The sequence below is a fragment of the Anabas testudineus genome, chromosome 4, assembly GCF_900324465.2.
Source record: "Anabas testudineus chromosome 4, fAnaTes1.2, whole genome shotgun sequence".
NCBI lineage: Eukaryota > Metazoa > Chordata > Actinopteri > Anabantiformes > Anabantidae > Anabas > Anabas testudineus.
Window position 1 is genome coordinate 1,031,012 of NC_046613.1, and position 27,953 is coordinate 1,058,964.

Sequence of the window (27,953 nt, forward strand, 5' to 3'; positions counted from 1 at the left end):
CACATTTCACAACCATTTTATGCAGATAACCAGGAAACTGAAAACTCCTTTCTTACTTTTTCTTGAGACTGTAAATATCTAAGTGAAGTTTGCTCATTATATTAAGTTTCTAAAGTAACAAAACAGGCCTTTGTGTAGCCTTACCATATTGCATGGCCTGAAAACTCTGGTGGTGGTTAAGAAAATGGATGGATGGACTTCCAGTGTGCTTTTAGTACATATTAAACTGTTTCTCCTTACAAACACTATGAGAATTCAAAACATGACAAAGGTAAGTGTATAATCCAGTGCCTACCCTGAGACATACTTGTTGTGATACATCTGTGGATGTAATTTCTTCCTGTTCAGTGAAGGGCTGTATTCATTCTTAGAAAACTCTCAGATAGCTCCTAATATAGCCTAGAAAGAAGGAGCTGGGATGTCTTGCCTAGTAAGTAGTAATTTAGGAAACTTATCATAGCAACTCTGAGCTAAGAAAGGACAAAACATTTGATCTCAGTGAGGAGGAGTGGTTGACCCTGTTGCTAGGGACGACACATTGTTTTAAAAGATGTGATTGATTGATCTAAAAATATATTGTCGTGACCTGAGTAAAATGGCAGCTTGGACTTGTGCTATGAGTGTGAAAACTCATTGGTCTGTTCATTTGTAGACTTTTCAGTTAGTGTTGAGACTGTGTTTGAGTGGTTGATGTCGACTGTGGTGTCAGTAGGTGTAATTAAAAACTATTTTTTAGTGTTTAGTTAGTGACCATGATGGAGGTTCCTGTAGCATGTAGCTGTAGTGCCCCCTGGGCATTAGATACATGTATGTTACAATGTGAAGCTATGGAAGTGCTGCAATAGTTTGTCTGATCACTGCTGATAGAAGGTTCTAACAGATAGAAGACATCACTGCTGTTCTGTACCATGTTGTTGTCATATTTTTGTTTCTTGTATTACAGTGTTACTGTGTTGGGTGATGTAAGCACATCTCTAATGAGATCGTCCACAAACATTACCCCAAAATGATCTACAGAGTGTGTTCTCACTGTTGTTCAGTGTTTTCAGTGAACTTTCCCTGTCCTTCCACACTATTGTTGTCTCTTTAAGAAACTCTTAAGCCTTTTAAAAGGGTTAGGGTTAGTATCAAAACCTAACTGACTTAGGGTGTCTGGTTTCCCCACAGTTCTCTGCTAAAGTCAGTAGATTCAGGATAGCAGTGTGCTTGTGAAACTTCATAGGGGAATTTCACATTTGCACCAATGATTGACAGTAGCTCTGGACTGGGGTCCACTTAATTTTGACTGGTTTATGTGCTCTCTTAATGACTGATATGAGTGAACAACACTAAACTCTGTAACATATTATGTTAACTTCCATTGCACGTGTCTGTATTTCATATGTTTCTTTACTCATTTACAGAGCTTTTTCCTTTAATTTGTCACCACACACACACTCCATCACGTGTCCCATCTTTTCTCTCTCTCTCTCTCTTATTAGCACCGTCTGCCAGAGGAGTGACCTTCACTTGTTTTCATTAGGAGTAGTTAGTTGCAAGAATGTATTTGCATTTGTTATTTATCTCTGCCTGGTTCTGCTATATGTATCACACACACAGTAAAAAATACAACAAATTGAGACACACCGAGAAGCATACCCCCCTCACACACACACACACACACACACACACACACACACACATTGTCTAATAAGCTGTTAATAGGAGCTTTTTGAAGTCGAGCCTTTGAAGACACATCCCCTCAGTGTATCACAGGCCTGTGGAGTTTATGCGCAGGCCACAGCTTTACACTTAACAACTCGGGCAGATCTGCATATTTCTCAATCAAATGTTTGCATTTTAATAGTGTGCCATACAGACACTCCTCACTCCTAAACTCTTCCACAGACACAAACCAACGCTGACACCACAGTGTCAAGGCAATCAAAAACTAGGAGACAGTGATGCACTCATTAACAAGTCAGTCCGACTTGAAATTGCTCTCAACCACAGTATTAGTGATAAAAGAAATGCTATAAAGTTTCCATTATTGGCAGTGCCAAGCAGTTATATTCTCACAGTGACCTGATTTCAAAGAAACAGTCCTACCTATGTGCACCTATAGGCCAGCTGATGATTTATTAGCACTGATCAACTATTCAATTCAATTCAATTCATTTCAATTTGTATAGTGCATAGAAAATGTGTATAGAAAATTACATAGAAAACCCAACAATTTGAGCAAGCTTTAGGCAACAGTGGAGAAGAAAAACTCTATTTACAGGATAAAACCTCCAGCAGAACCAGGCTCATAGTGGGTGGCCATCTGCCTCAACTGGTTGGGGTGAGTGGAAAGAGGAGAGAAAAGAACAGCAGGCAACAAAAACAACAATAAGCACCAAGAACATTGGGCAGGTGTGACATTGACAGCAGAGCTACTGTTTCAGACCATCAGTATAAACCAGTGATTCTAGTCTTCCTTTAACTGTAACCAAGAATTGATTTATTAATCGGATTCTACCTTTCATAACATTAGCTGTTATTTCAGTATATTTTGCAATCTAATAAACATGTAATAGTGGCCATAATTGACAGCATCACAGCTTGCTGTATATGTGCCTGTGTAGCCACAGAGTTCACATGCCGAAATATATATACATATGTAGGTAAATGACTTATCTTTGGAACCAACACCTGGCTGATCTGGAAATGCCTTCTATTGCTGTCGGAATCTATTGTAACCACCTCAAACAAGCAGGCAGACAGGTAGGTATAATCAGACTTTTTGTAAAGATATTTTTGTCTGCAAGGATTGTTAGAGTGTCGTTCTGTCTTCAGATGTCCCTGCAGGTAGCTTCCTTATAGATGGACTGCCCAGCAAGAAGACAAAAAGTTCAAGAAAGTGTCCACACCTTAGTGAGCAGCATTAGTTAATACAGACAGTAGTAGTATTTTTCAAATTCTCGGTGGAGCTCTGTCTGACAATTTAGCAGTATATAAGTATATAAATAAAGTGATTCTCAGTGTCACCAGTGAGTAAAGCATTGATATAGGTAGGCAGACAGGAGGCCCAATAAGTAAATAAACAGCTATTCTTATACAAGTCTAAAATCTGATGGCGTTAATTGCTTCTTTATCAGCATGCAGCACTGTATGTCTACCGTTGGTGTGTATGTGTCCCTGTCATTATATCTCCCTGTGATTCTGTGTACTGCAGGCTAAATTTGCCGGTGTGAGCTTATGAGCCTGGAAGCTGAGTGTTGGGCCTGTTGTGGGCAGATAACCAGCAGAGGAAGATGGCAGATAGTTAAGGCTGAAATCTCTTCACTGCAGAAGCCACAACAGCAACATCGACCCTCGACTAAATATGCCCTCTTACAAGAACATACACAGGATTGGGGAAAGAGAAGTAATCCTTGCAACACTTTAATCTGCACTGATTTGGGTCTAAAGACTGCAATAAGCATGCATAATGCACAGATGTAAAAGTAAGATTCACATTTGAAAGTGAATTCTTTGGAGTTTACTTTCTGTCTGTGGCAGTGACAATGGTTTCTGGCAATAGAAATTTTGAAGCACTTCACAACACAACTGGTTGTCTGCAGACCCACTCATAGGTTCCAATTTCTCCCTTGAGAATTACTTGTGTATGTATATGCATGTATAGGCATTTATGTAAGATTGGATTTCTTAAAGGGCATGAATATGTGAAATAAGCCACCAATCTGAATGCGATCAGTCAGGGTTTCGGTGCTCAGTGTTCCAGAACCACACTTCTGTGCGGAGGAGCATGTGGGCCGGCAGGCCTTAGCTGTAGCTGTAATTGGCACTGCTGCTTTAAAATGAAGAAGGATTTATACTCTTTAGAGAGCATTATGCACCTGGCAGAGCTGCCATCCATCATTCTGGGGAAGGTGGTTTTGATAGGTAGAACAAGAGATCTCCTTTTATTCAACCACAGTGATACTTAGCACAGCAGGCCAGTGCACACAGTCCAACAGCCCACTGCACCATCATAGAAAATAATTAGATTCTTGACAGAAAACTAAATTCTTACATCTTCTTTGTTTAGTTTTTGGTAGGTTACCATATGCTACATCTGCCTTATGAATGGCTGCTTCTAAATATTTGCTGGAGTTGGACTGAACAGATTGAGGAGCACGAGTTTGGTTCCCATTGCCAGCAGTAAGTCAGACCTGTTCCCAGTGCATGTGGACTCTGATAGGGCTGCCTTTGTCACCTGCTCATTCATGGACAAAATTTCTAGGCTCAGTCAGGGGCCGAGGGATGGAGTCCAGTTTGGGGACCCCAGGCTTTCATGCCTGCTTTTTGCACATAATGCTGTCCTGTTTGTATCATCAAGCCGAGAACTTCAGCATGTACTGGTGTGGTTTGCAGCTGAGTGTGAAGCTGCTGGGATGAGAATCTGCAACTCCAACAAGCAACCTGCAAGTCAAGGTCATGGTTCTCCACTAGAAAAAGGTGGCTTGGCTCTCCAAGTTGGAGGAGAGATCCTGCCTCAAGTGGAGGAGTTTAAGTATCTTGGGGTCTTGTTCACGAGTGAGGGAAGAATGGAGCGTGAGATTGACAGATGGATCAGTGCATCAGCAGCAGGCTGTACAAAGTACAATGTACAGGTCTGTTGTGGTGAAGGAGGAGCTGACCCGAACGGTGAAGAAAGAACTGAGCCAAAAAGTGAAGCTCTTGATTACCAGTCAGTCTACAATTATACTCTCACCTATGGTCGTCACTAAACGGACAAGCTCCTGGGCACATGGGTGAAACAGACATAGTGTAAGGAGCTTGGTCAACTGGGAAGAGTGTCCTGTAGAGTTGCAGCTGCTCCACATAGAGAGGAACCTGCTTGGGTGGCTCGGCCATCTGTTTTGAAAGCCTCCGGGGTGCCTCCCAAGGGTGACATGTCCTACCAGGAGGAGGACCAGGACACTTTGGGGAACAATGTCTCTCAAATGGCCTGGGAATGCCACGGTATTCCCCCAGAAGAGCTGGAGAAGTTGTGTAGGTAGAGGGAAATCTCCGCAGAGAAAAAAGATGAATGGGTGAATGGATTGAAGGATGGATGGAAGTTTGAAAAACAGTGGGTAAGGTTTTCATTAAGAAGGCATGCTGGTGCCTTGGTAGACACATAACAATATGTCCTTTAATAATGTGGCTGCTTAACATAGACACAGCTTCTGTCCAAAATGGACTAAACCAAGTGCAAGTGTGCTGGACAGTACAGGAGACTAGAGACATTTTAGTGAGTAAATCAAAGTAGAGGCATGCTGCATAGTTCCCATCTTAACAAAGTGATACAAAAAGTCAATTTCTATTCTCGACAGATACAGAAGCCTAACTCTACAGATACAGAAGCCTAACCTATAACAGACGTGGGCCATCGACACCTGAACAAATGTCTGTGCTTTTCTATTTCATGTCACAAGAAGAACTACTGTTTAAACCCAGTTAAAATCATGTCTCGTACTGCTGGTGATGTTGTATGGATAACTAATGGGGCTCCCACTGACAGAGCAGCAGGAGTTGATTGGGTTAGCGTGCTTGAGCAACTTGTAAACAGCCTGCAGCATGTCTGTCTAATGTTGTGTGAGTCTATAATCAATTAACTGGAAGACTTAAAGCCAAAAAGAGGACTAATAAATAATTTCCCACAGCCCCAGCAGCAAATAGAGTGAAAAGTGACCACTGCCTTAGAAACACCATTCTGAAAAGCAGCAAGGGAAGACTCTACGGAAGGATTTGATGAAAGAATAAAATAGTTATTAGGTTTCCCAACATTACCATTAGATGTTAAATACTTGTTTTATGGTTTTATTTTCTAGTTGTAGAGGAAGGCGAATTATGACATTTGATATATCGTGTACAAACTGCACTGGCTATCAAGTTTAATCCTCAGTACATGTTTGTATAAAAATAGGTTCTACTTCTCAAAGTAAAGTATTTTTTTAAAGGACTGTTTTAGAATCAGCTGTGAACTCAACACACCATGCATCAAAATGTAAAAAACACTCAATAATCTTTTTTGTGGTATAATATTATAGTACAAGAGTCCTTCAATAAATCCTCCCCCAAGTGAGAGTAAGATCCTTAGGTTTTGCTGTGACTGTTTCGGAGAGCTAACGATTTAACTGTAAAATCATTTTGGACACTGTAACTTGCGGATCTGTTTAACTGTATTGCATTAAATATATATGGAAAGGTGTTTAAGTCATTTGGCTTGCTGTTTCAGCCTACCATTGTACTCTACTCTCACAATAGTCTAAGTCCTATATCCAAAAATGTAGAGTTGAAGGAAAAAACAGAAAATGGAAGATTATCAACTTCATGAAGGATCACTTCATGAGTGCTAGCCCTTTTTGCAGGAGTGCAAAATCAGATTGATTTACATGTTCATAGAGCTACTGAGAAAACAAATTTTCTCCCACTACAAATTAGTCTTGACACTATGAACTGCCAGCAGTGCTGAAGTAGAAAACTGCAAGTGTCGAATGCTTTCTAGAAAACTCTCAGTCAGAGTTGGTTGATGAAATCCTAACCCTAGCATTGCTGGAGGCCAGATCTTTCGAAAATTATGTTTGGTGAATAGCTGCTTACTTTAGTGGACTAGGCACCTCAGTTCTATCAATACTGTGAAAAAAAATGAGGACGGGGTCACAAAATGTCATGAAAGTTGGGGTAAAGAACCATGGGGTCATCTAAAATTTGGCAATTCCATTGACTGGCACTACGACACCAGAACTGAGTTGGTAGTCTCTGCACAGCAAAACAATGGTAAATATGTGAATTCTGATGTAAAAAAAAAAGATAGAAGAAAGCTTCAATACTGTATGGACAACCTGGTGGACAAGATAGTTGAAGGGGTCTTTGTCAAGCTCAGACCAGGCAGGAAAATTAAAATAGTAAGAACACAAAGGATGAAGAAAGACAAAGAAGAAAAACAGAGAATATATTAGAAACAAAGACTGGGCACATCAACTAGAACAATTTAGAATGTCTTGATAACAAAGGAAACCGTTGGGTTACTGAGCAACATACACAGAAGGACTAAAGAAAAAAGAACAAAGCAAGAGCTGTGAAGAACTACTCCAAAACAACAGTTAAGGCATCACAATCCACCCTTCACACTAGTCTTCATGAGCAGAAATACAGAGCCACACCACAGGATCCAAACCTCTTATCATCAGAATTACAGTCCACCATCAAAAAACAAACCTGAACTTTCACCTCATATCTATATTTGATCTTGAACCCAAACAAGTGTACAGCAAACACAAACGTATTGGCTTTGCCAACCTAACAGAATTTTGGGAGGACAGTGTGTAAAACAGATTTCCCAGTTTTTTGTTTCCAATTACAGTAGTTGAAAATGATCCCAAAATCATCCCAAATATGTTAAGGCATTTCAGTCTGTCATATGGCTGATAGCATTATGGCTTTCATGCTGACATGGATGTCAAAATTGTGGTATGCAACACAACATTAACTGCTGGTTTTTTTACAGCAATGCCATTACATCTATGTGACGGAGAGAGGGGGAGAAATAGTGCATGTGCCTCCTGCAGCTCTGTGAGAGCGTCTCAAGGCGTCTGGGCTCAGCCTGGCTTGCAGAGCCTGTATGAGTGATGGATGAGAATAATTATGTGGAACATCCACTTGGTGTGTGTGAGGGGGTGGAGGGCTGAGGTGCAGGGGTGGTGTGGGGGCTAGATTCATGTTCATGAAATATAATAACAGTGAAGCATGCCTGTTAACTCCTGGGCCCTGTCTATTCAATAATCCCCACCACCACCAACATTTGGTGGCCTCGCAGCCAACAGAGTTTTAAGTATGATACTAATAAATTTAAAAAAAAAAACAGCCTGAAAGGAGGGCGGCTGGCCGAAGGGTTACCTGGGATAAGGGCATAAAATTAACAAATATTATAAATAATGAGTTTTGCTTAAAACTTGTTTGTGTCCAGGAAAAATTAAATGCAATTGTCTTACCAAATTCTTCAACAAAAACTCTCATCACAAGGTTCAAGACACACATTTCTAAGATGCATTTTCATCAAACTGTACTAAGGTACATATCTAAAAGGATTGTTTTTCCTGTTTGTTTAGAATTTTTCCATGTATAATTTCTTAATACCATAATTTCTCATTATATTTGGTAATTTATTTTTTAATTTCTAAATATTTCCAAATTCAATATTGTCTATTCTAATTTAACTGCACACACACACACACACACACACACACACACACACACACACACACACACACACACACACACACACAAGCAAGAGAGACAAAAAGTGTAAATTCACACACCACATAAAGATATTTTCAATCATTTGAGTTTTATGAATTTAACTCTCATTAAAAAGTAATAAAAGCAAAGCATCAAAACTGTGGAAGCATTCAAAAAAGAGAAAACAAAATGGCAGAAAAAGAAATATGAGGCCTGCTGGCTGTGTTTCTAGACTATTATCTGTCAATTTGTCTTTCTGCAGAGATGTTTCCTGATAATAAGTAGGTGGAATTCAGCTTTTACACATTATACAAGACATTTATACATCCCTAAACTCTACACAAAAGAAAGAAAAACAGTCGGGCTGTGGGAGCGCAACACAGCGAGAGAGATAAAAAGTACAGAAAAAAAGCTGGCAAAACGCAGTAGGACAGAGGGAGAGACAACAGGAGACATGTGTAGGTCTGTCTCAACTGGCTGTCTGGCTGTTTTCCTTTGACTGAAAAGAAACCAGGCAGGAAGCAGACAAGACAGTGCTTCAGCGAAGTGTCATCTCCATCGTCCCGCGGGAAAAAAGACTATCATAACAACACAGCGAACCTCAATATCATCCACCCACAGTCTATTCAATTAGAACAATGTTGAGCCATGCTTAGGAGAAATGGGATTTCGAGTTTGTCTTTTTTCTTTTTCTCTTACTTGAAGGACTGAAAGTAATGAAGTTCAGTTTTTTCTCTGGCCTCCTTATGACATGTTTAGTCTTCACTCAGTTTCTGTAGGAGGCATACTTTCCTTTGTTTTCCACACATTTGTTTGAATGACCTGATAATAAAAAACACAGATGACTGTGTTCACCACCACACTTTGCGGGAGGTGGAGCTCAAGACCAGTGAGGTGCATGTGTTGTCATTGTACATAACCTAGGCATTTCCTCAAACTTTCTCAGTGCTTAACACAGTGTTAACGTAAATGAATGACGGTATCAGTGATTTTAAAAAGTGCCTTACAGTATAATGAAATCTCCACTCCAGATTTAACCTAAAACATAAACCTGCAAACTGCCTTCTTCATGTTGTCATGAACATTGATGATGTTCATGATTTTTTTCCATTGGAAAGGGACTAATAATACATGTGGCGATTGATTATAGAAAATGCTAGCAGGTTCAATAAATGTGTATAATGTTGATGGCGTCTTTGGGGTACGGTTTTAAAATCATATGCCACCTCATTCTGAATGTCCTGAACAGTCGTGAACTAATGAACTTTGTCAACTCCGCCATTAAGCACTGATCTTGTTGCTCATGTACCCCTCCTTCCCAGTCTGCCCAGCAGCAGCTTTCTGCACCCTGTTCTTGGAGAGCAGAGCTGTTGAAAAGTCTTCCTCCTTTGTTCCAACACACTCATAATTATAGCAGCACAACTTCGTGCCAGGTCACTGTGATACTGACTGCACCACAGACCTCTTAAGACTTGATCATGTTTTCTCTATGTGTCATCAGAAATTTGATGTTGACTCCTGACAGAACAGGTTAGGGTCAGGTTGAGCTCTATGCTTGGTTGTCTGGTGGAAATATTTTTGTTATCTAGTATCAACACAAATTATGAGGCAATGTGAAACTGCTCACATCACACAGAGTTCAACATGTGCCAACTTATAGAGTTATCTACATCAACACATTTTCTCCCCACACCCAATCCTATGATCCTATGATTTGTAACTTTAATTGTAGTTTATGTACTTATTTATCTGGGTCAACACACACTAATTAACAGCAAAAAGCAGCATTGTTCATCTACGTTCCAGAAGGTATAGTTAGTGAATGAAAACCGACTGAAAACATTGCAGATCTTACACATAAGAATAACGAAATCAGCAGAGCAGCACTGAAAATGTATACATACACACTCCAAAAAAGAAAAACTAAATGTGTCATATTGTATTGCAGCCAATACAATATGACACATTTGGAACACAGAACTGTGGTTATTAAGAAAAGAACAAGAGGATATTGAATATTACATTGATCAATGTCCAAATTGACCACCCTGCACAGGTCACCAGTTCATATGAGGAAAAAAATGCGATTGGATTGAAACCACTTGCCAAGGCAGTCTGATACCATGTATCTTTATTGTATGGAAATCTTCTCTGCATGAGTATTAACTGCACCAAACCTAACAAGAGGTGCTACTAATATGTCTCTTAAAAAACTGAGTTAACAATTTAGCTACCAAGACAAATTTTAACTAGTCACAAAACCTCACTATGGAGACCACTAGCTACCATGACATTACTGTGGTACAATCTATTTTCCGAATGCCTTCCGACCTGACTGGACTCTTCTTTTTATTAATGATAATAAAGGAAACTTTGCTAGTGATGGGCTTGTTTGATTCAGAAATCTAACATCAGAAAATTGGCAGATGTCAGATTCAAGCTGATAAAGAGAATTCCCACGAGAAACCAAAAAACACTGGAAACCTGTCTCCTTTTTATGTGACAACGATAATGAGTGCTGCTGAGGGAGCTCACATTGATAATGTATGCACCCTGCTCACCTACACATGTCTTGTCTCACAGAAAGTGCCAGCAGTCTTATTCTAACCCCTTTTAATTCTGCACCCTGAAACACCACTTTAGTCAGAGACAACTAAAAAATCTGAATTTCAGTCAATTATAAAGTATTCCTTCACCACTTACAGTGTGGGAAAACCTTTCTGAATTTGTTCCTTGGCTACTTATAAGACAGCTTGTTAGTGCCAGCACTCTTATTCAGTCCAGCAGCCCCCCTCCCAAGACAGAAACCAGCGAGCCAGCCTGCAGCTGGCATCTGCTGCTGTTGCTCTTCACTTAGGAATGCCAACATTTTCAGCTCAACCCAAGGCCACATCATAGAAACTCCCACATTCAAACAAGTTGCTGGTGAGGAAAACACAGAGGTATCCCTTTAACGATGTCCATTCATGTGTGTGGCCTGGATCGTGAGAGAACCACAAATTCCTGGAGGGATTGGAGAGCTGCTCAGGCTCAAGTTTCATAATATATTGTCACTATGTGAACATGAGGCCCTCTTGTATTATGCGAACCATTTATGTAACTCCATCTGTAACATAATAGCCTGTACTTAGTCGGGAAAACAAAAGCATAAGGTGATGGAAAACGTAAAAACACTGCACTGGATGCATCACATTTATGCGTGACATTCAGCGCTGTCTGCTGCCGCATGTCTGTAAAGTATTCCACATTGACAGAGGAGAGCCAGCACAAGAGCGCTAACCACAGGGAACCACTGAAATCTAATCACAAACACAAGCACGCAAGTCATGTAATGTGATGATGAGCTTAAAGATGAAGTATGCTTCACAAAATCACATTAGATCAAGTCTTAATGCGTAAGAGCATTATGGTACATGTAATTCACACACACTGTGACCTGCTTATGTGTAAACACATGCCCGCTGCACTCCTACACATTTACACACCTAAAGTGATATTCCTGTGAAGCTTGAGATTCAATTCTGTTCTCTAAACTTTGCTTTGTGTGAAATACTGGTTAATGTCCCCTCTGTCCTCAGAATTAGTTCAATTAAACCACAGAACTCATAAGTAATTTTTATCACACTTTGAAACAAGTAACAAGAGAGACATTGTGTTTTTGAATTGCATCTTTAAGCCTTTCATGTTTTTTCGTTTTGTAAAATCTTACATTTTACTTTACACTCCTTGAGTAAGTGTGCTGTATTGTGCAACTATATTTTGGCTATTTAAACTATTTAAGCCAACGTAGTTTCTCAGTGCTTCACAGCAAAAACATCCTTCAGTGACAAAAGGCTGCAGTTTGTGAGAGCACGCACAGAAACATCTGATTCACAGTGAAAGTGGCCTCTATGTCTGCTGGGTCACGTCTTCTCCCGGAAACAGGTGTGCAAAGCCAACACATGATACAAACACTCCAGGGGCCCCTGAGTCAGGGTAAGGTCAGAGGCCCTGAACCTTCTGGTCTCCCTCTGGCTTCCAGCACAATAGGGCTGCAGGTCGCGTCCACAGCTCCGTACTGTGATTGTAATGCTGTTACAGTAAGCGCCCCCTCCACACAGCCTGGGAAATGAGAGACCTTTTAGACTGTTCCTGCTGCACTGTAGAGTAATTCTCACCCAGAGATTTCCCTCCTCTCGTTTTATACCATTTCAACTCCTTTTCAGCGTTTGAAGTCGTGATAGGCTGGCATGATGATTGATTCCCCATTAATGGTTAAGTGCTTCTGTTAGCAAAAAAGCTTTTTATGCACGGCTGATGAGCTCCACTGCTGAAGACGTTAAGCAGTGTAACGTTGTTAGTGCACACTGCACTGAGGGCTTTTCATCTCACATCTTCATCACTTTTTCCTTTTGGACTTTTTATGATTTTTACAGCATCAAAGTCCTCAAGAGGCAAATTCAGACAAAGAAAGTAATTGAAATATAAGATTTGGTGTGCAAACGCTCCAAAACTTGTTCAGTCGTCCTCCTTCCAGAGTGCAGGATATCTCCATAGAGCAGAGGCGCTCACTGCAGCAGACTGCTATGCTGCATCCCTCTGGATATCACTGACACACAACTGCTTATGGCGCTTTCATCATTCTCAGCCAGACAACACAGGTGCTACACACCACCATGTCACACACCTCAGTCACACTGTAGCTCAGTAAAGGATGACCCAGTTACCTGTGTGCTGTGAGGTTGCGCAATTCTGGCTAAAATATCAAACTGTTTTTTTTGTTTCTTCCCTTTTTTCTTCTTATTAATTTCTGTTTATGTCTTTGTCTTTGTGAAAACAAAAAAAGCAATATGCCGGCAATTGCATATGTTCATTAAGAAGCAGACTATGCAACATAATTGCAAACCTCTTCTCTGCTCTTAGTTATAATATATTTTTTTCTGTGTGTATGTGTGTGTGTGATTTTCGGTGTCATGTCAGAATGACATTGCTTAGAGGTAGGTAAAGGTAAAGGTTTTTTCTTCTTTCATATGTTTTAATTATTTTCTGATCCCTGTATTGCAACTCTGTCGCATATTGTTCTCACACACTGACTGCCTGCTATAGACCTGTGTCTTCAAAACTTCAAAGCTCACTTTTTGTAACGCTTTCTGTTAGAAACGTGTAACCCCAGGGTGCTTTGTCAGATTTGATAACAGCTCCAGAGTAACAGGAGACATTCTACACATTTTCACTGTGTCATAGATTAGCCTGTTTTACATATAAGTTAGCTCTGCACTGGTCAGCTTCTCTAATATGCATGGGTGCACTCCTTAATATACACTGCAGCTTGCAGCCTGTTTACATTAATGTTTTCAGCTATAGAAAAAGTTTCTGGTAATTAATCTATTTTTTTAAAAGGTTTTATTTAAAACATAACCCTACTATGGTACTAAAAAGTAACCTAGTGGAGTTACAGGAGGCAGAGTGAGAACATGCGTATTCCAGGAGGTCAAAATGAAAAATAATAATAAAAGAAAAAAAATGAAAATGTTTTAGCTCTTTCAGCACTAGAGAGAAGTGGATAGCTGCTATTAGAGAGAAAGTAGGTGGGAGTAGGGGAGTGTTGTGTAATTCAGAAGCCTACTAACTTAACTATCATTTAAACATCAACACAGTCATGTGGAAAAATCATAGTTATTCACTGTAGAATTGTCAAAAGTACATTGTCATTATGACAAACTTCAAAGGATGATAAAGTGTGATCAAATGAAGCAGACACTAATAATAATTTATCTTGTAATCCAGAGAAAATAGTTTTTGGTTTTCTTGAGATAACAAGAAAAGTAACTTGTGGTCTTGAGAAAATGGCTTAGAAAATAAAATGCATCCATAGCCACTCCTAGCGTCTGTGCTGAGCAGAACTCATTATGATCTGCTGTCATCTAAAGGTCAACACATCTGACTCACTATGTGAGTGAAAGTGAGAGTTTAGCAGGTTCCATATGGCCCGAAAACAGAGAAGGATCTATAATGTAACAGGATGGACTGTCACATCGAGCAGTGGTGAGTGGTGTGTCCATATTAAAGAACACATCTCTACAGAAAATATCTTCAATATTCAAGATAATAATTATTCTACTACATTATGTGTTTATAGCAATAAGTCTATTTAATATTTGAAAATCAAATGAAATGAAAATCAAGTGTGGCTTATAATAAATGTCAGTTCTACATGAGAAAATAAATGATGAGATGGACAACCACTGACAAACCAGAGCAAAGAATCAGATCTTTAATTTACAGTAGTACAGCCATCAGACTGTACTAGGACTAGTACTGTAAAAAGAACCAGTATATAGTATACACTGTGAAGTATCCATATGCAGTATAGATCTCATGTAGTAGTACATTTGTGCTACTATGGGAAATAATTGTATTTGTGTAGACCAGATCTTTTATAATCTACTTGTTGTACTCTATTGATATGAACATGACTAGGCTTCTGGATTTAGAATTTTCAAACTAAAAAGATGAAGTCTAAAAATACAAATTTTTGATTCATGAATTGCAGCTCATTGCTTCAAATAAATCCGCTCATTCTATAGTTATTAAAGGCTGAGTCATTTAAATATCAACAGTTACTTCTCAGAGATTTAGGACTTTTTTAAAGTAACCTTCACAGTCATGCTGATGGTGATCCATGATTATTTCCTGCTTGAGTCATGGTGCAGTGGTCCCTGCAGGTCAAAGGCTCAGTTTCATAAACTTGTTAGGTGTGTGGCAGCAGTGAAGCTATCATTCATATTCCATAATGTGTCATTTATCACTGTTAATCTGGCTTGGCCCCCTGAGACTGCACTTTTCCTATAGTTCTCTCTCTTTATTTGTTCTAAACGTCAGCGTGTCCTCTGGCCTTTGGAGGCTTTCTGGTGCTTAAATGGCCTAAGGGATGAATGACTCCAGCGCAGGAGAAGGAGAGTGCTAATGCAGGAAAAGGACTATAAAGAAACTAATTAGGCATATCTGATCCCAGGGCCGTGAGGTAGACTCACTGAAGCTGAAGTCATCCTGGATTAAATCTCCCACCAGGCAATTTTTCAAAGTATTGCAGAGTAAAATACTTCACCTCTATGTGCACCAAAAGTACAACACCTGGGAATTTCCACGAGAAGACTTCTCTTGTTTTGTAAGTGACCATGCTGAAAAAAGACAATTGCAAACATAACACAAACACTGAAGCTGAAGTCATTTCCAGGCAGTAAAGAAGACATGCCCCTCATATCTGGTGTTTCTCCTGCATTTAACTATTATGCTACTGAAGTGTTGGCTAAAACATTAGCAGCAATAACTTTGAACTTGTAAACTGATAATGTCACTGTTTGTTGCGGTGAGTTTGCTCTGGCATCTGTCCAGTAACAACCAGAGATTGCATCGTCTTGTTCCATATGGCCCACAGTCATGCAAATAAGTTTACAGGACAAGATAATAATAATTTTAAAAAGAGATAGATAGATGGCATTTCATAGAAGCAGGATAGCCACTAAGACTAAATTCTAAAGAAGTAGACCTTCTCATTTAGTATTATGTTAGAATTCATTAAAATTATCTATATACAGTAAATAGTCAGTCTTTTGACTTAAACTGATTTTAAACTTGAGAAACAACACATTTTTCATTAGGCTACAATATACAACTTTCAAGTCAGCTATTGCCCTCATATTGTAGTGTTTGCCCTATAATGGCCATTACAACTATTCCCCCTCTAGTTGTTTAGTTATGAAAGCTGTAATTGAATAAAAACCCAATTTCCTAACAAATTTAATTATTCAATATTTTTTGTTCTTGGCTTTATTAAAAGTGGACTCACATTGTTGGCTCATTTTAGTATCATCCCATCCTACCACCCACTCTACCAAAGCCTCATGCCACCCTTTTGCTATCTCATGTAAGTTTTTCTAGATATAAATAATTGGCCTTTTCTTACTGATTAGCAGGGTGACTGTCATTAAAAAAATATTTTCTGCATTAATTTGTCACAAAATGTGATCTGATCTTCATCTAAGCCAAGAGTATTAACAAATACAATGTACCTAAAATATTCACACAAACAAAATCACCTCAACCACCTCAGGCACTTCCTGTAGGTGTGAATCAGACCTGCACATCGGTTTATGAACAGCTTTAGGTCTGTCATATTCTTAGGATGTCTCGTGTGTGGTTCAAGTCATCATATAGCATCTTCTTTGAGTTGGGGTCTAGGCTCTAACTTGGCCATTCCCAAAGGTGGAGTTGGTTTTTCTGAAGCCATTCTGTTTCGTGTTGTGGGTTATTGCCCTGTAGCATTATCCAATTTCCTCATTCTTACATTATTCATAAGAATTTTTTTATACACCTGGGAATTCATCTTTCCCCCCAGTCAGTGCAAGCTTGCAAAGCACACCCAAATCCTCATGTTTTTTATACCAGACTCCACGGTTGGGATGATGTTTTCATGATGATATTCTGTGCCCTTTTTCTGACAAATGTAGTGCTGTGTGTTCTTTCCAAATAGTTCAATATAGTTTCATCAGTCCACACTGCACTGGCTTGCTTCTTTACCTCATTAATGAGTGTATGTTGTGCTCTTGGGGTCATTTTGAATTGCTGCCCTTTCTTGGTAGAGTAGCCACAGCCCAGAAATTTCTCCATTTGTAGATTTTTTGCCTAGCTGTAGACTAATAAAGTTCTATAGTCTATGAAATCAATTTATAACTCTTTCCAGCTTTATGTAAACCAACAATTCTTGATCATAGATCCTTTTGGCAAGGCTTGGTTAAAATAATCATATTTTTAATGTACGGTGGAAAAGTTTTTGTCAGTTGAAGTAGCTCTAGTTTGCACCTACAAGCTAATTTTCTTAACTTAGCTTTTTTGAGGCCATTAAACACAAGATTTTTCTCGCACTGTAAGGTTCTTGTTGTTGTTCAATAAAACACAAGATATCAGAATTTCTTTTCTGTTAATACTTTACCTATATTATAGGGGTTAATACTCTTGACTTGAATGAAGATCAGATAACATTTTATGACAAATTCATGCAGAAAATTATAAAATTCCAAAAGGGTTACATACTTTTTGTTGCCACTGTATATGTGGGTCTACTGATACAGCACAGTTATGCTATCTTTGACTGGTTGCACCAGGGCACTGCTGGCATTCTCCCTAATTGTGTTCTATCTGCTGCTTGTTATTGTCTACTACCCTCTTCTCTCTCTACAGTCCATTCCAACCTGGTGATTTAGATGGTGGCCCACCCAGGGTTGTTGAGTTTTCTTTGTATAACTTAAAAATGACTTGAGATGATTCTGTTGTGGTTGAGTGGTATAAAAATGTATTGAACTGAATTGAATTTACTTGCCAACAAGTTTGGATCTGGATCGATCTGGATATCCATGTCCATAGCACTGTCCATTGCAGTTATAGCTTATATTTCTAGAAATATTTTATTCTGGGAGTCATCTATCCAGTTCATGTCCTTTTCAGTTGACATACTGTAGTAGCTGTGGCAATGGTTTCTACCAGCAGCTGATGTTCAGCATGTGAATCAATAAAATGCACTTATTTAATGCAGTCCCAAATCCCAAGATAATTAGACCCAATCCAAATACAGCTGACCTGAACAGAGGGCACAGGAACACTTGCAGTATCATGGATCTCTTAGAAATAACAGCTAGGATGAAAAGGAACAGCTATACATATGATCTATACAGCATTTCACATGTGATATGGAGCATACCAGCATCAGTACAGAAGGACACTTCATGGACCTTTGAAGAGTGGGGGGATTCTGTTAGAGCAACTGACCTGCACTCTGTTCGGACCCTGATCACTGCACTAACACCTAGTAATCATGGTACAGAGGGAGGATGAGCAGGTGGCTGCTCAAACCTTTGCTGCTCACACTCATCCAATGTGTTACTGTTGCTTACGTTCACATTCTTTAGTTACAGATGGATACTTTCTGTTACTGTTCACTGATGACTAGTGTTTTCAACACTCTTTAGCACGTTCATGCACAACAATGAAGGTAGAATTGTTAAGAATAGGTGCGATTGAGCAGGCTGGATATCAGGCACAGACAGGTGGTAAACAGTTATGACCTTTTGCCAGATTAACTATCACTTTATTTGAAGGTAATATTGAAAGTGAGAGCACCCATAGTGATATTAATCATTCTTGAAAATAAATCCAAAAGCAAATGTCTTCATGATATCAAAAGAATGGATAGGTTTATACCAGATTTGAATCATGTTGATATGTTTGTTCTTCTTTTTCACTCCTATCTCCATGCACTGATATAAAAGCGATGAATTTGGGCCTCTTTGTAACAACACTTTCACGTGGGAGGTAAACTTAGTTAAAACTTACACTATTGTCCAGGATTACTGTACTGTCAACACAGAAATCTTTAAACAGCTTGTTTGGTTTGCTGACTCATCCCCCTGTTATCTGGTACAAAACCCATTAACGCTAAAATAAAACAAGAAAATCCTGTTACCGCCTGCTGAAGTCCAGGTTTTTCAGAAAGCATGCACTCTGTTAAAGGTCAGTCATCTCCCTGGGGTTAGTGATGTGACATAGAGAAATAACTACAGCTCGTGGCTTTATTTTACTAAGCTGCAGCAAAGCTCAGCTCTGAGAGTCATACAGGCCACTGCTATTTTACTTCTGTGCATCAAAGTTGCAACAGACTCTACTGGCAGTCTGATTTTACATCTGTGATTCTTCACAAAGACCCAGACTAAAGCCAGTAATAAGCAATTAAATAATTATTTATTTCAAGCAGTAATTGTTGCAGGTATTAACGATTGGTGCAGGTATTAACCAGTCATACTTTATAGTGCTTCCTTTGTCTAGAGTCTAAGAGTGGAAATTTATCAACTACAACAAAACTGCAAACTCATGTTGAACTCGTGTTTGTGTAGTATGACAGTTGTTATCAGTTGTTATGCTTGCCATACATTCCAACTACCTCCTATATTGTTGAATATATTAACCATATTAATATCCACTAATGACACTTTATTAATTCCAAAAATCTGCAGCATATCATAAACCATATGTTCTATTCCCAATAAAAATGAAGAAGCTTGTACATTGTAATAAAAATAAAATCTACATTACGTTATCGACTTACAAGTGAGGTACAAAGCAAATAAATATCTAAGCCAAGGAAAAGAACTTTAAAGTAGAGTGCTCTAGAAAGAGCTGTTTCAGTTTCATAGGGTATAAGCACTGCAATTTTCTTTTCTAGGTTTTGAGTGCAGACAAAGGTTCAGAAGAGTTCTGTTTTTAGGAAGTTTTTTAAAATTGAGAGTGAGGCAGCTGAGCATGCATAGGTGGGTAAGTTGTCCACCAACATGGAACCACTGAGCATAAGAGTTTTACCTAGGATCTTTTGAGATGAGATGAGGGGACCTGTACCATGTGTCCTTTTTGGTTGATTACATAAAATAAAATGTAATAATAAATTAATAATAAATTAATAATACATTAATAATACATTAATAATAAATTAAATAATAATAAAGATTTTTTTTAAGGATTGTTACTTTATTTTAAATTTAATAGAATCTTGGTAAATATATTAAATAGGATAATCTGTGAGTTTGCAGATTGATTATGAACAATATTTTTAGATCTTTTTGCAGATGATTTGAGGCGCTATAAAAAAATTTTAGTAGTGAAATTATTTTAGTAAATTAATACATTAATAAATTAAGTTAATGCAGTAAAAAGAATTAAACGACAGATAGGTAATAATGAATTAATCAGTCTGCTAATTATAGTTCATGTTAACTAATGTATTACATTATACATTATTTAATAGTTTATAACTATGTAATTAAAATGACTTATTACAGTAAAAGGGCTTAACTAACAGCCAAGGTATAGGATAATAATGCATCTAGTCATTATTTACTAATGGTGTTCATGTTAAATACTTTATAAATGTAATTTGGTTCATAATAACACCAATACTACTTAATGTGGTAATAGGCTTAAAATAACATCTAAGTAATATAATTGCATTAAGTAATCTCAAATATTAATCAGACAAACAATATTAACAATTATCTGCTCTGAGGCAGTGTTTAAATGTGGCAATGTGAAATCCCACTAAAAACCAAGCACAAAATTATATTCAACAATGGAATTATAGCTCTCTTCACTTCATTTGAGTAATTGACTTCACACTGTGCAGATGTCCATTCAATGACAATGCTACTTTAATATAAATACATTCATTGTAATCTATAAGTCAATTATAATGCAATTAAACACAATGATGTTGCAAACTTGTACATGAGGAAAAGTTCTCTATCTGGATCTCCAACAACAAACTGAACCGAGCACACACACACTCTCTAGATTTGTCATGTTTCCATCTTTCAGTTGTAAATTGTATTCATTTCCGCTACTGGTCGCTGCTGTTTTGTGTTTTGTGTTCTGTTTTTGCACTGTCTTCTGACGTCTGTCTGCACTTTTTCTTTGTGTTCTTGCACTGTTTGCACTAGGTTGCACAGGATGCACTTTATGTGTTTTGCCAGGACAACTTATCAGTCCTCAGCTCCATGTTTGTCTTGTTACCGTTTTATGTAGCACCATGGTTCTGGAGAAACGTTGTAAACGATTTCACTACGTACTGCTTCAGCTATATGTGGTTGGAATGACAATAAAGCTTCTTGACTTGACTTGACTTGACTCCTTAAATTATAATTGATTACCCCTGGTTTATATGCTAATGAAGGTACTTAGTAACATTAACATGTACGTATTGAGGTTCATAGCTAAGCTCTACAGTAAGAAATATCTCAATATAAACATTTAATTATTCCTTAGTTAACATGAACACCGTTAGGTAATTATTAGCAAATGCATTTATTAAGTATTACTTAGCTGTCACATAATGGTTATTACTGCATTAAATACTGTTAATTCGTGTAATTTCATTTCCTGTTGCTAATGAGTAGCATATCAACATAATTTGTAAGCGTCAGGGTTACCACATCTTACTTTTGTGTATATTATTATTGATATTGATGTTTCTACCATGCAGATAAATATGTATTCTGTACATAGGCAGTGTGGTATCTTCACTATCCACATCAGGCGTCACTGTCAGATTGCTCTCAGGCTGGGCATCTCAGACGAGAATATAGAGTACAGTAAGAGAAAAAAGAAGTCACCTCACAGAGATTGGGTCTTGCTGACAATGAGCAAACAGCAGCGGACAGGGAAACACTGGCAAAGAAATCTAGCACTTTAAAAGAACAAATGTTGATTCAATGCCTATCAGTGCAACCAGCAGTACTACTCAGGGCCATAACAAGTGCAGGAGGTTTGTTTGGTGCCTTTGCGCCTCTTGAGTGTCACAATCAACCAAAAGAGAAAAGTATATGATGCATTCTGCAGAAAGACACACAACTCCCAAGCGTGAGAAGTGCCTCTCATCTCGGTTTGTCTTGTACTGGCAGCAGCTCCTGCTGTCTTCACCATGTCCCTCCCTTCATCCCCTTAAGCTCTTTCTGTCGGTTCACTTCATGACTAATGCTGCACTCTCATTACCCAAAGTCCTGCTGTCGACTCTGCCACATCTTCATCCTCCTCCTCTCTTTTACTCTTTTTTACTTATCTTGCATTACTGCCCACTCTCTATTATTGCATTTGCTGTTTTGTATTTCTTTCTTTCTTTAGATCTTACTATCTCTTGCAAATGACACACACACACACACACACACACACACACACACACACACACACACACACACACACATATATGCAGCAGTCCTAAGAGGAGCATCACATCATAGGAGGGCTGAGTAGAACACAGTAGATTTTGTGGTTTCTTAACTGACTTTAGCAGGCTCTGCTTAAGATTCAATAGTTGAATGACATATTCCATGACAAAATATGAGTGAGTTAGTCAAGGAAAACTCTGTTATGAAACATGAAAGCTGTACTGAAAATGTTTTTAAACTGAGTATACACAGGAGCCCTGGACCAGGTAACTAATCTCTACAGTTCCACAGAACTGTAGAGAGAGACAGTTCACACATGTTGTGATTTTATCTTGCAACAGGGACAGCATATTTAGGACTTAGGACATAGGCAATGCCAGCCCTTGTTTATAGACTTCTCATCATCCAGCCGTATTTACTTGATGACAAACTTTTCAATTTTAATGTAAACAGGAATATTATTGGCTGGATCTTAGCCTTCATGATTGACAGGCCACACTGCATTAGAATTAATGTAGTCCTCTGCAAGCTCTCCACAGAGCAGTGCTTTGTCTCCCATCCTGTTTACTTAGTACAAAAATGACGGCAGAATACTTGTGATGGTAGACATGTTTTGAAACGTACTGATGATTCAGTCATTGTTAGTCTGTCAAACGAGTCTGAACATGGTCTGTTGGTAAATTATTCTCTCTCATGGGTTGAGGAATTTCAATTAAGGATTAATATAATTAAAACTAAAGACATGCTGGTTTACTTCAGAAGAATCCCTTACACAAATATCTATCGCACATGGTATAAATATTTGGAAAGTGTTATTGACAACAAGTTCCTTCTTGAGTCTAACAGGGACATGGTGATAGACTGTGAAATAGTCTAACACCAAAACAACATTTGTTTTTCCTCAAGGAGATGAATCATCAGGAAGGGTCTTTGTCTGATTAATAAAAGCTGGCTGGTAATGCTGGTCAAGGTAACCAGTAATCAGTAATCACTGTGGAGTAAGGCCCAGCTCAGGATCTCTGTTTTACATGACTTATTATGAATGCTCAGAAGATTATTAACTGAGACTTTCATGCACGTTGTAATGTTTTTTTAGCTTTCTGGCTGCATCTCTGAAATGTTACTAATCAATAATCCATAATGAAATAAATACAAAAGTGTAGTATTGGGATGTAAGGCCATTAAACTTAAACCACCTCATGCTTTTAATGCTGTGGTGGATAGTGGTCAGCATGGTTACTTTGACCAGTCTGCAGCTATGTAGTCACACACGTAGCAAGTTGTGATGTACTGTGTGTTCTGACATCCATTGATCATGGATTAAGTTTTCCCCATGCTAATCCCTGTCAAGTGAAAAAAGAGCAAAATTCAGCCAGCGGACCATATTTTTGTTGAAATACTGTATTTTTGCATGCTCCACAAATCATTTGAAAGTTGATCCACACATGGGTGGTATCATGTCAATGATAAATGTGGAAAAGCTAGGTAAATGAGCTAGAGAGTGCTCGAGTAGATGCATCAACCCAGTCTCCTTAAGATTACCTACGATGAATGAGAAACATGTTTTTGAAGATTTGGTTTTCAGGTGAGATAATAATGATATGTTGACAACATAAAAAACAAGCTGCAATATGTTGATACTGAACATATTAATGAAATGTTGCTACACAGGATTTTTCTGTATCATATTTTGCAGTACATCATCCGGTATAACTGAGTCATCCTTGTCTAAAAATTACATTCCTATCCAACTAAACTGCAACCACAATTCTATTTTGTATATTTTTTATTCAAATACTTTGGCAGACAAAATTCTATTGAATGTGTATGTTTAATTGGTTATTACTTTATTATCAGCATATTTTAAACTGTATGTCTTAAATCACTTAATGATCAAGCTCAATCATATCTTAAGGACCACATAGTACCAAATTTTCCCTGCACTCAAGCACTTTGCTTTTAAAGTGCAGGTCTATTTGTGTTTCCTAGATTTTCTACATGCAGAATGGGAGGCAGAGCCTTTATCTATAAAGAGCCTCCCCTTTGGAACCAACTCCCAGTTCAGATTCAGGAGACAGATACCCTCTCTTAATTTGGGACTAGGCTTAAAACCTTCCCTTTTTTATAAAGCTTATAGTTAGAGCTGGCTCAGGTCACTCTGAACCATCGCTTAGATATACTGCTATATCCACTTATGCACTGAGCTCCTTTTCTCTACTTTCCTCACCTCTGAGTTTCCAGTATGCAGTTACTGGTCCTACCAACCTGCCTTGTGTTTTTGCTGCTTCTTCTTTTTGTTCTTTTGTTGCCTGCTGTTCTTTTCTCTCTCCTCTTTCCACTCACCCACAACGGTCGAGGCGGATGGCCGCCCACCTTAAGCCTGGTTCTGTTCCACATTCAAGCACCTAATCTTGTTACGACTGGACTTTACCGAAAACAGCAGTATAAATACATCTGCATCATCCACCAGCCTAAATGTACTGTACAGTACATGTGCACTATATGGGCACAACATTTATGCATTTTATATTGTGTGTTTTCTGCAATTAAATATAAGTCTGTTAATTCTGAATATCATTCTGACCTGTCAGTCTTAACAAGATCCTGAGTGGTTTTAGAGAGAAAAAAGCCTGTTTGTTTGGTGCAAAGGCTCTGCGGCCCCAGGCTGTGTTTACAGCTGACAATATCTACATGCCACAATAAGTATAATGGGTTCCTGAGTGATTTGGAAAAGGCTGCAAGAGAGACATCCCCTTTTTTTAGTGTGGTTGTTTGTCTATCAATTAAAGTGTCAATAAAATAAATGTGTTTGGGCTCCATCTTGCCGCTGGCAAAGAACTGAGCTGTCTAGAGACACACCTACAGGAGTTTCCCAGCCAAAATCACTTTCAACACATTCCTGTTCAATAAACACAATCACACAGAGTTAGTGGGCTCTGTGTGGGACTCAGACATCTTTGAGCACGTACTGGCATTTTGTTCCATCGCACAGGGAGATAAGCTCAAAGTCTCAGATGTCTGCTGTACTGTAACTAGTGTAGCAGAAATGTGTCTTTCTCTTGGTGGAGATACAATTCCAGGCAAAGCATTTATTGAACTTGTGATGCAGTAAAAAGGGGCACAAAAATAACAAAGTGGTTAAACTAACAGGTTTTACTGGTATTAGAAACATTCTTCCATCATTTGAATACCAAGACCAGAAGCACAGATTTTACTTTCTTAGTGAACGTAGGTGTAAAAAGTGCTCTGTCCCATTTCATCGAGTTGATTAAACATTAGTTATTAAAAGAAACATGATGAGGCAGCCAGCCGCAGACTACACTGTTTTCCTGCTGCCAGTGTTTTGAATATAGTGAAAAGTATCCTGACTATTCTTCATGAATACCCATAACTCCAAATCTAACTGTCCAGATATATTGCAATGATGAGGTGAGAAGAAACATGACCCCCAGATATGGAATGTTACAGCCATGGTTCAGTGGGCTCTTGGATTCCTAGAAAAGTTTCCTCTTACCTACATATTAGTCCTACCAGCACTCGGTATCAAATCATCTTTCTTTAATATACTGTGACTCAGCAACACTGTTGCTACCGCAAATGGTTAAAAATGAACACAAACACTAATCTGGAGCATGACTCCATAAGAGTGCTTAGTGTGTTGTCTGTAGACATGAGGACCAGCTCTAATGTGAGGGGCACATGGGGTCACAGGAACATGAAAACCCCTTCAGCTGTCAGAGTCAGAGGGGTTAGAAAAGGCCAAAAGACGACACGTGTAGGAGTAAAACAGCTAAGAAGTGTGGCATCTGTGGATTAGTGAGAGGGAGGAAGGCAAACAGGCCTTTAGCTCTTACCCTCTAAGACAGTGAGCTTGGCACTGGTGTTGATTTCTCCCACACTGTTGGTGGCTGTGCATTCATAGATGGCTTCATCGCGGTGTGTCCTCAAGGGCTGGATACGCAGCACTGAGCCGGAACCGTCGTCAAACTCGATTACCTGGGTAGATGACAGGAGAGGAGGATTAAAGTAATTATCTGTGACTTATCCATTGAAATTTATGTCTGTTCCTCTCCAATCAACTGCAGACCTCACTGAACACACAATAGTTTGCAACTTGTACAAATCCCCCTCACCCTCTTAAGAGAGTGTACCTGAATTTGGATGCTTAATGTTCTTAACATTTTGGTCAATAGTTCCTTGACCAAAGGAAATTAGGAGCATTCCGTCTCAAAGTGATGCTGAAAAACAAGTCCATGCATTTGTTACTTATATATATATATATATATATATATACTATATACTGGACTATTGAATTGTATACACTATTAATAGGACGTCTCAATAACTCTTTAAAAAGCCTCCTCCTTCAGTTAATCCAAAATGCTGCAGTCAGAGTTCTGACTGGAATTAGCAAGAGGGATCATATTTCTCCTACTAATCCAGAATAGAATTTAAAATAATTCTCCTCACATATAAAGCACTTGATAATCAAACTCCACCATATCTTAAAGACCTCATAGTTCCATATTTTCCCAGCAGAACACTTTGTTGTGTAATCACCTCCCAATTCTGCTGCAGGAGGTAGACATCCTCGCTACTTTTAAGACTGGTACTCGCTAAAGTGGGATTGTTGGGTTTTCTATATAAATCTATATATAATTGTATTTTGTAAGGTCTAAAACCTTAAACAGTGTAAGGTGCCTTGATTTCATTCTTTTAGCTCTTTCTTTCTTTCTCTCAGGTCAGTTTAAACCAATGACATTTCAAAAGCAAAATGCTGTTTATGGTACCACACTGTGGATGGACAATTAATGTATTAGTTATGAATTTATCGTGTTTTTCTATGTGGAGGTTTGAGGGTGGCTCGTACTGGAGCTAATTAGGTAAGACTGTTAAATATGAAGGATCTGAGTGTATCACTCAATTCCCTTGATCTAGTTAACAACGTTCACTCATTTAGTTTTATGTTGTGGTTAGTCCACATTGTCACAACCAGCAGGAGTGAAATGAGGAAGTGGAAGTAATCCAATACGATCATGATAATTGTAGGGTTCTCTACAATTCAGGGTTGTCTACAATCTTTAAAAACTAGATCTGATAATAATTAATGTTATATTTCGCAACTAGGTTACATATAAAACATGTTCCTGTTTTTCTTGCTTTCCATCAGTCTCAGGGGTAAAAAGTTCTGCATGATGAGAATGGTCCCAAAGTCAGAGCAGCTGGTGGTCCAATGTGCTGCAGTGCTCATGTTGGAGTTGCATGAAAAGGAAGGTTTGTTTACAGAAGTGTGTTACACGATAGTTAGAATATCTATGGCCTTTAATGGAAAATCTTAAGATAATGAAAACTCTACACTTCCACTTTGACAAGTAAAATCAAAACATCATTCAGTTTATTTATTTACTATAATACCATACATGGTATGCACTCTTAAATTTCATATGACATTATTATTTGATTGTGAGAGTGAACTTTTCAGTCTCTATATTGAATTGAAATTTTGCTGCTACAGTTGAGGTCAAAAGTTGAAATGATAAATGCATTCAAATTTAGGGATGGGGTTATTGGCCTTACATGGCCAATCCTTCCTCTTCCATGTTCCTAAACTTCATCTGAAGATATCAGGCAAGAAGCTAAAGCTGGGCTCTTTCAGTGGGATAACAATGCTAATCATTCCTTAAAAACCGCAACGATATGTTTCAAAGGCCAACAAAGTAACAATGTGAAATTCGGCTGTCACCTTAATCCACTAGAAAATGTGTAGATTAAACAGGAAAGGCAGGTTTTTGCAGACAAACCTGACTCAGTTGCATGAGTGCTGCCATGCTTGTGTTGTATAAAGTGATTGATTCAAATCACACAGTTTAAAGCTAATGTCGCCAAATATTTAAAAAATCTAAACTTATATGTAAATACATAGTGTATGTGTAAATATTTACTATACATTCTGTATGTTTAAATTAAATGTTTGCAATTGTG

The 27,953-nt window shown here is 38.4% G+C and overlaps 1 protein-coding gene across 3 annotated transcripts in view; it reads right to left on the reverse strand.

Moving 5' to 3' along the window:
- Nucleotides 1-27,953, reverse strand: part of ptprfa (protein tyrosine phosphatase receptor type Fa) — a 235,933-nt gene that overhangs the window by 120,287 nt on the left and 87,693 nt on the right. For all 3 annotated transcript variants that reach the window (XM_026345312.1, XM_026345313.1, XM_026345311.1), the window contains exon 4: nt 25,826-25,967. In XM_026345312.1, the coding sequence (XP_026201097.1) occupies nt 25,826-25,967 (142 nt within the window). The remainder of the gene's footprint in view (nt 1-25,825; nt 25,968-27,953) is intronic.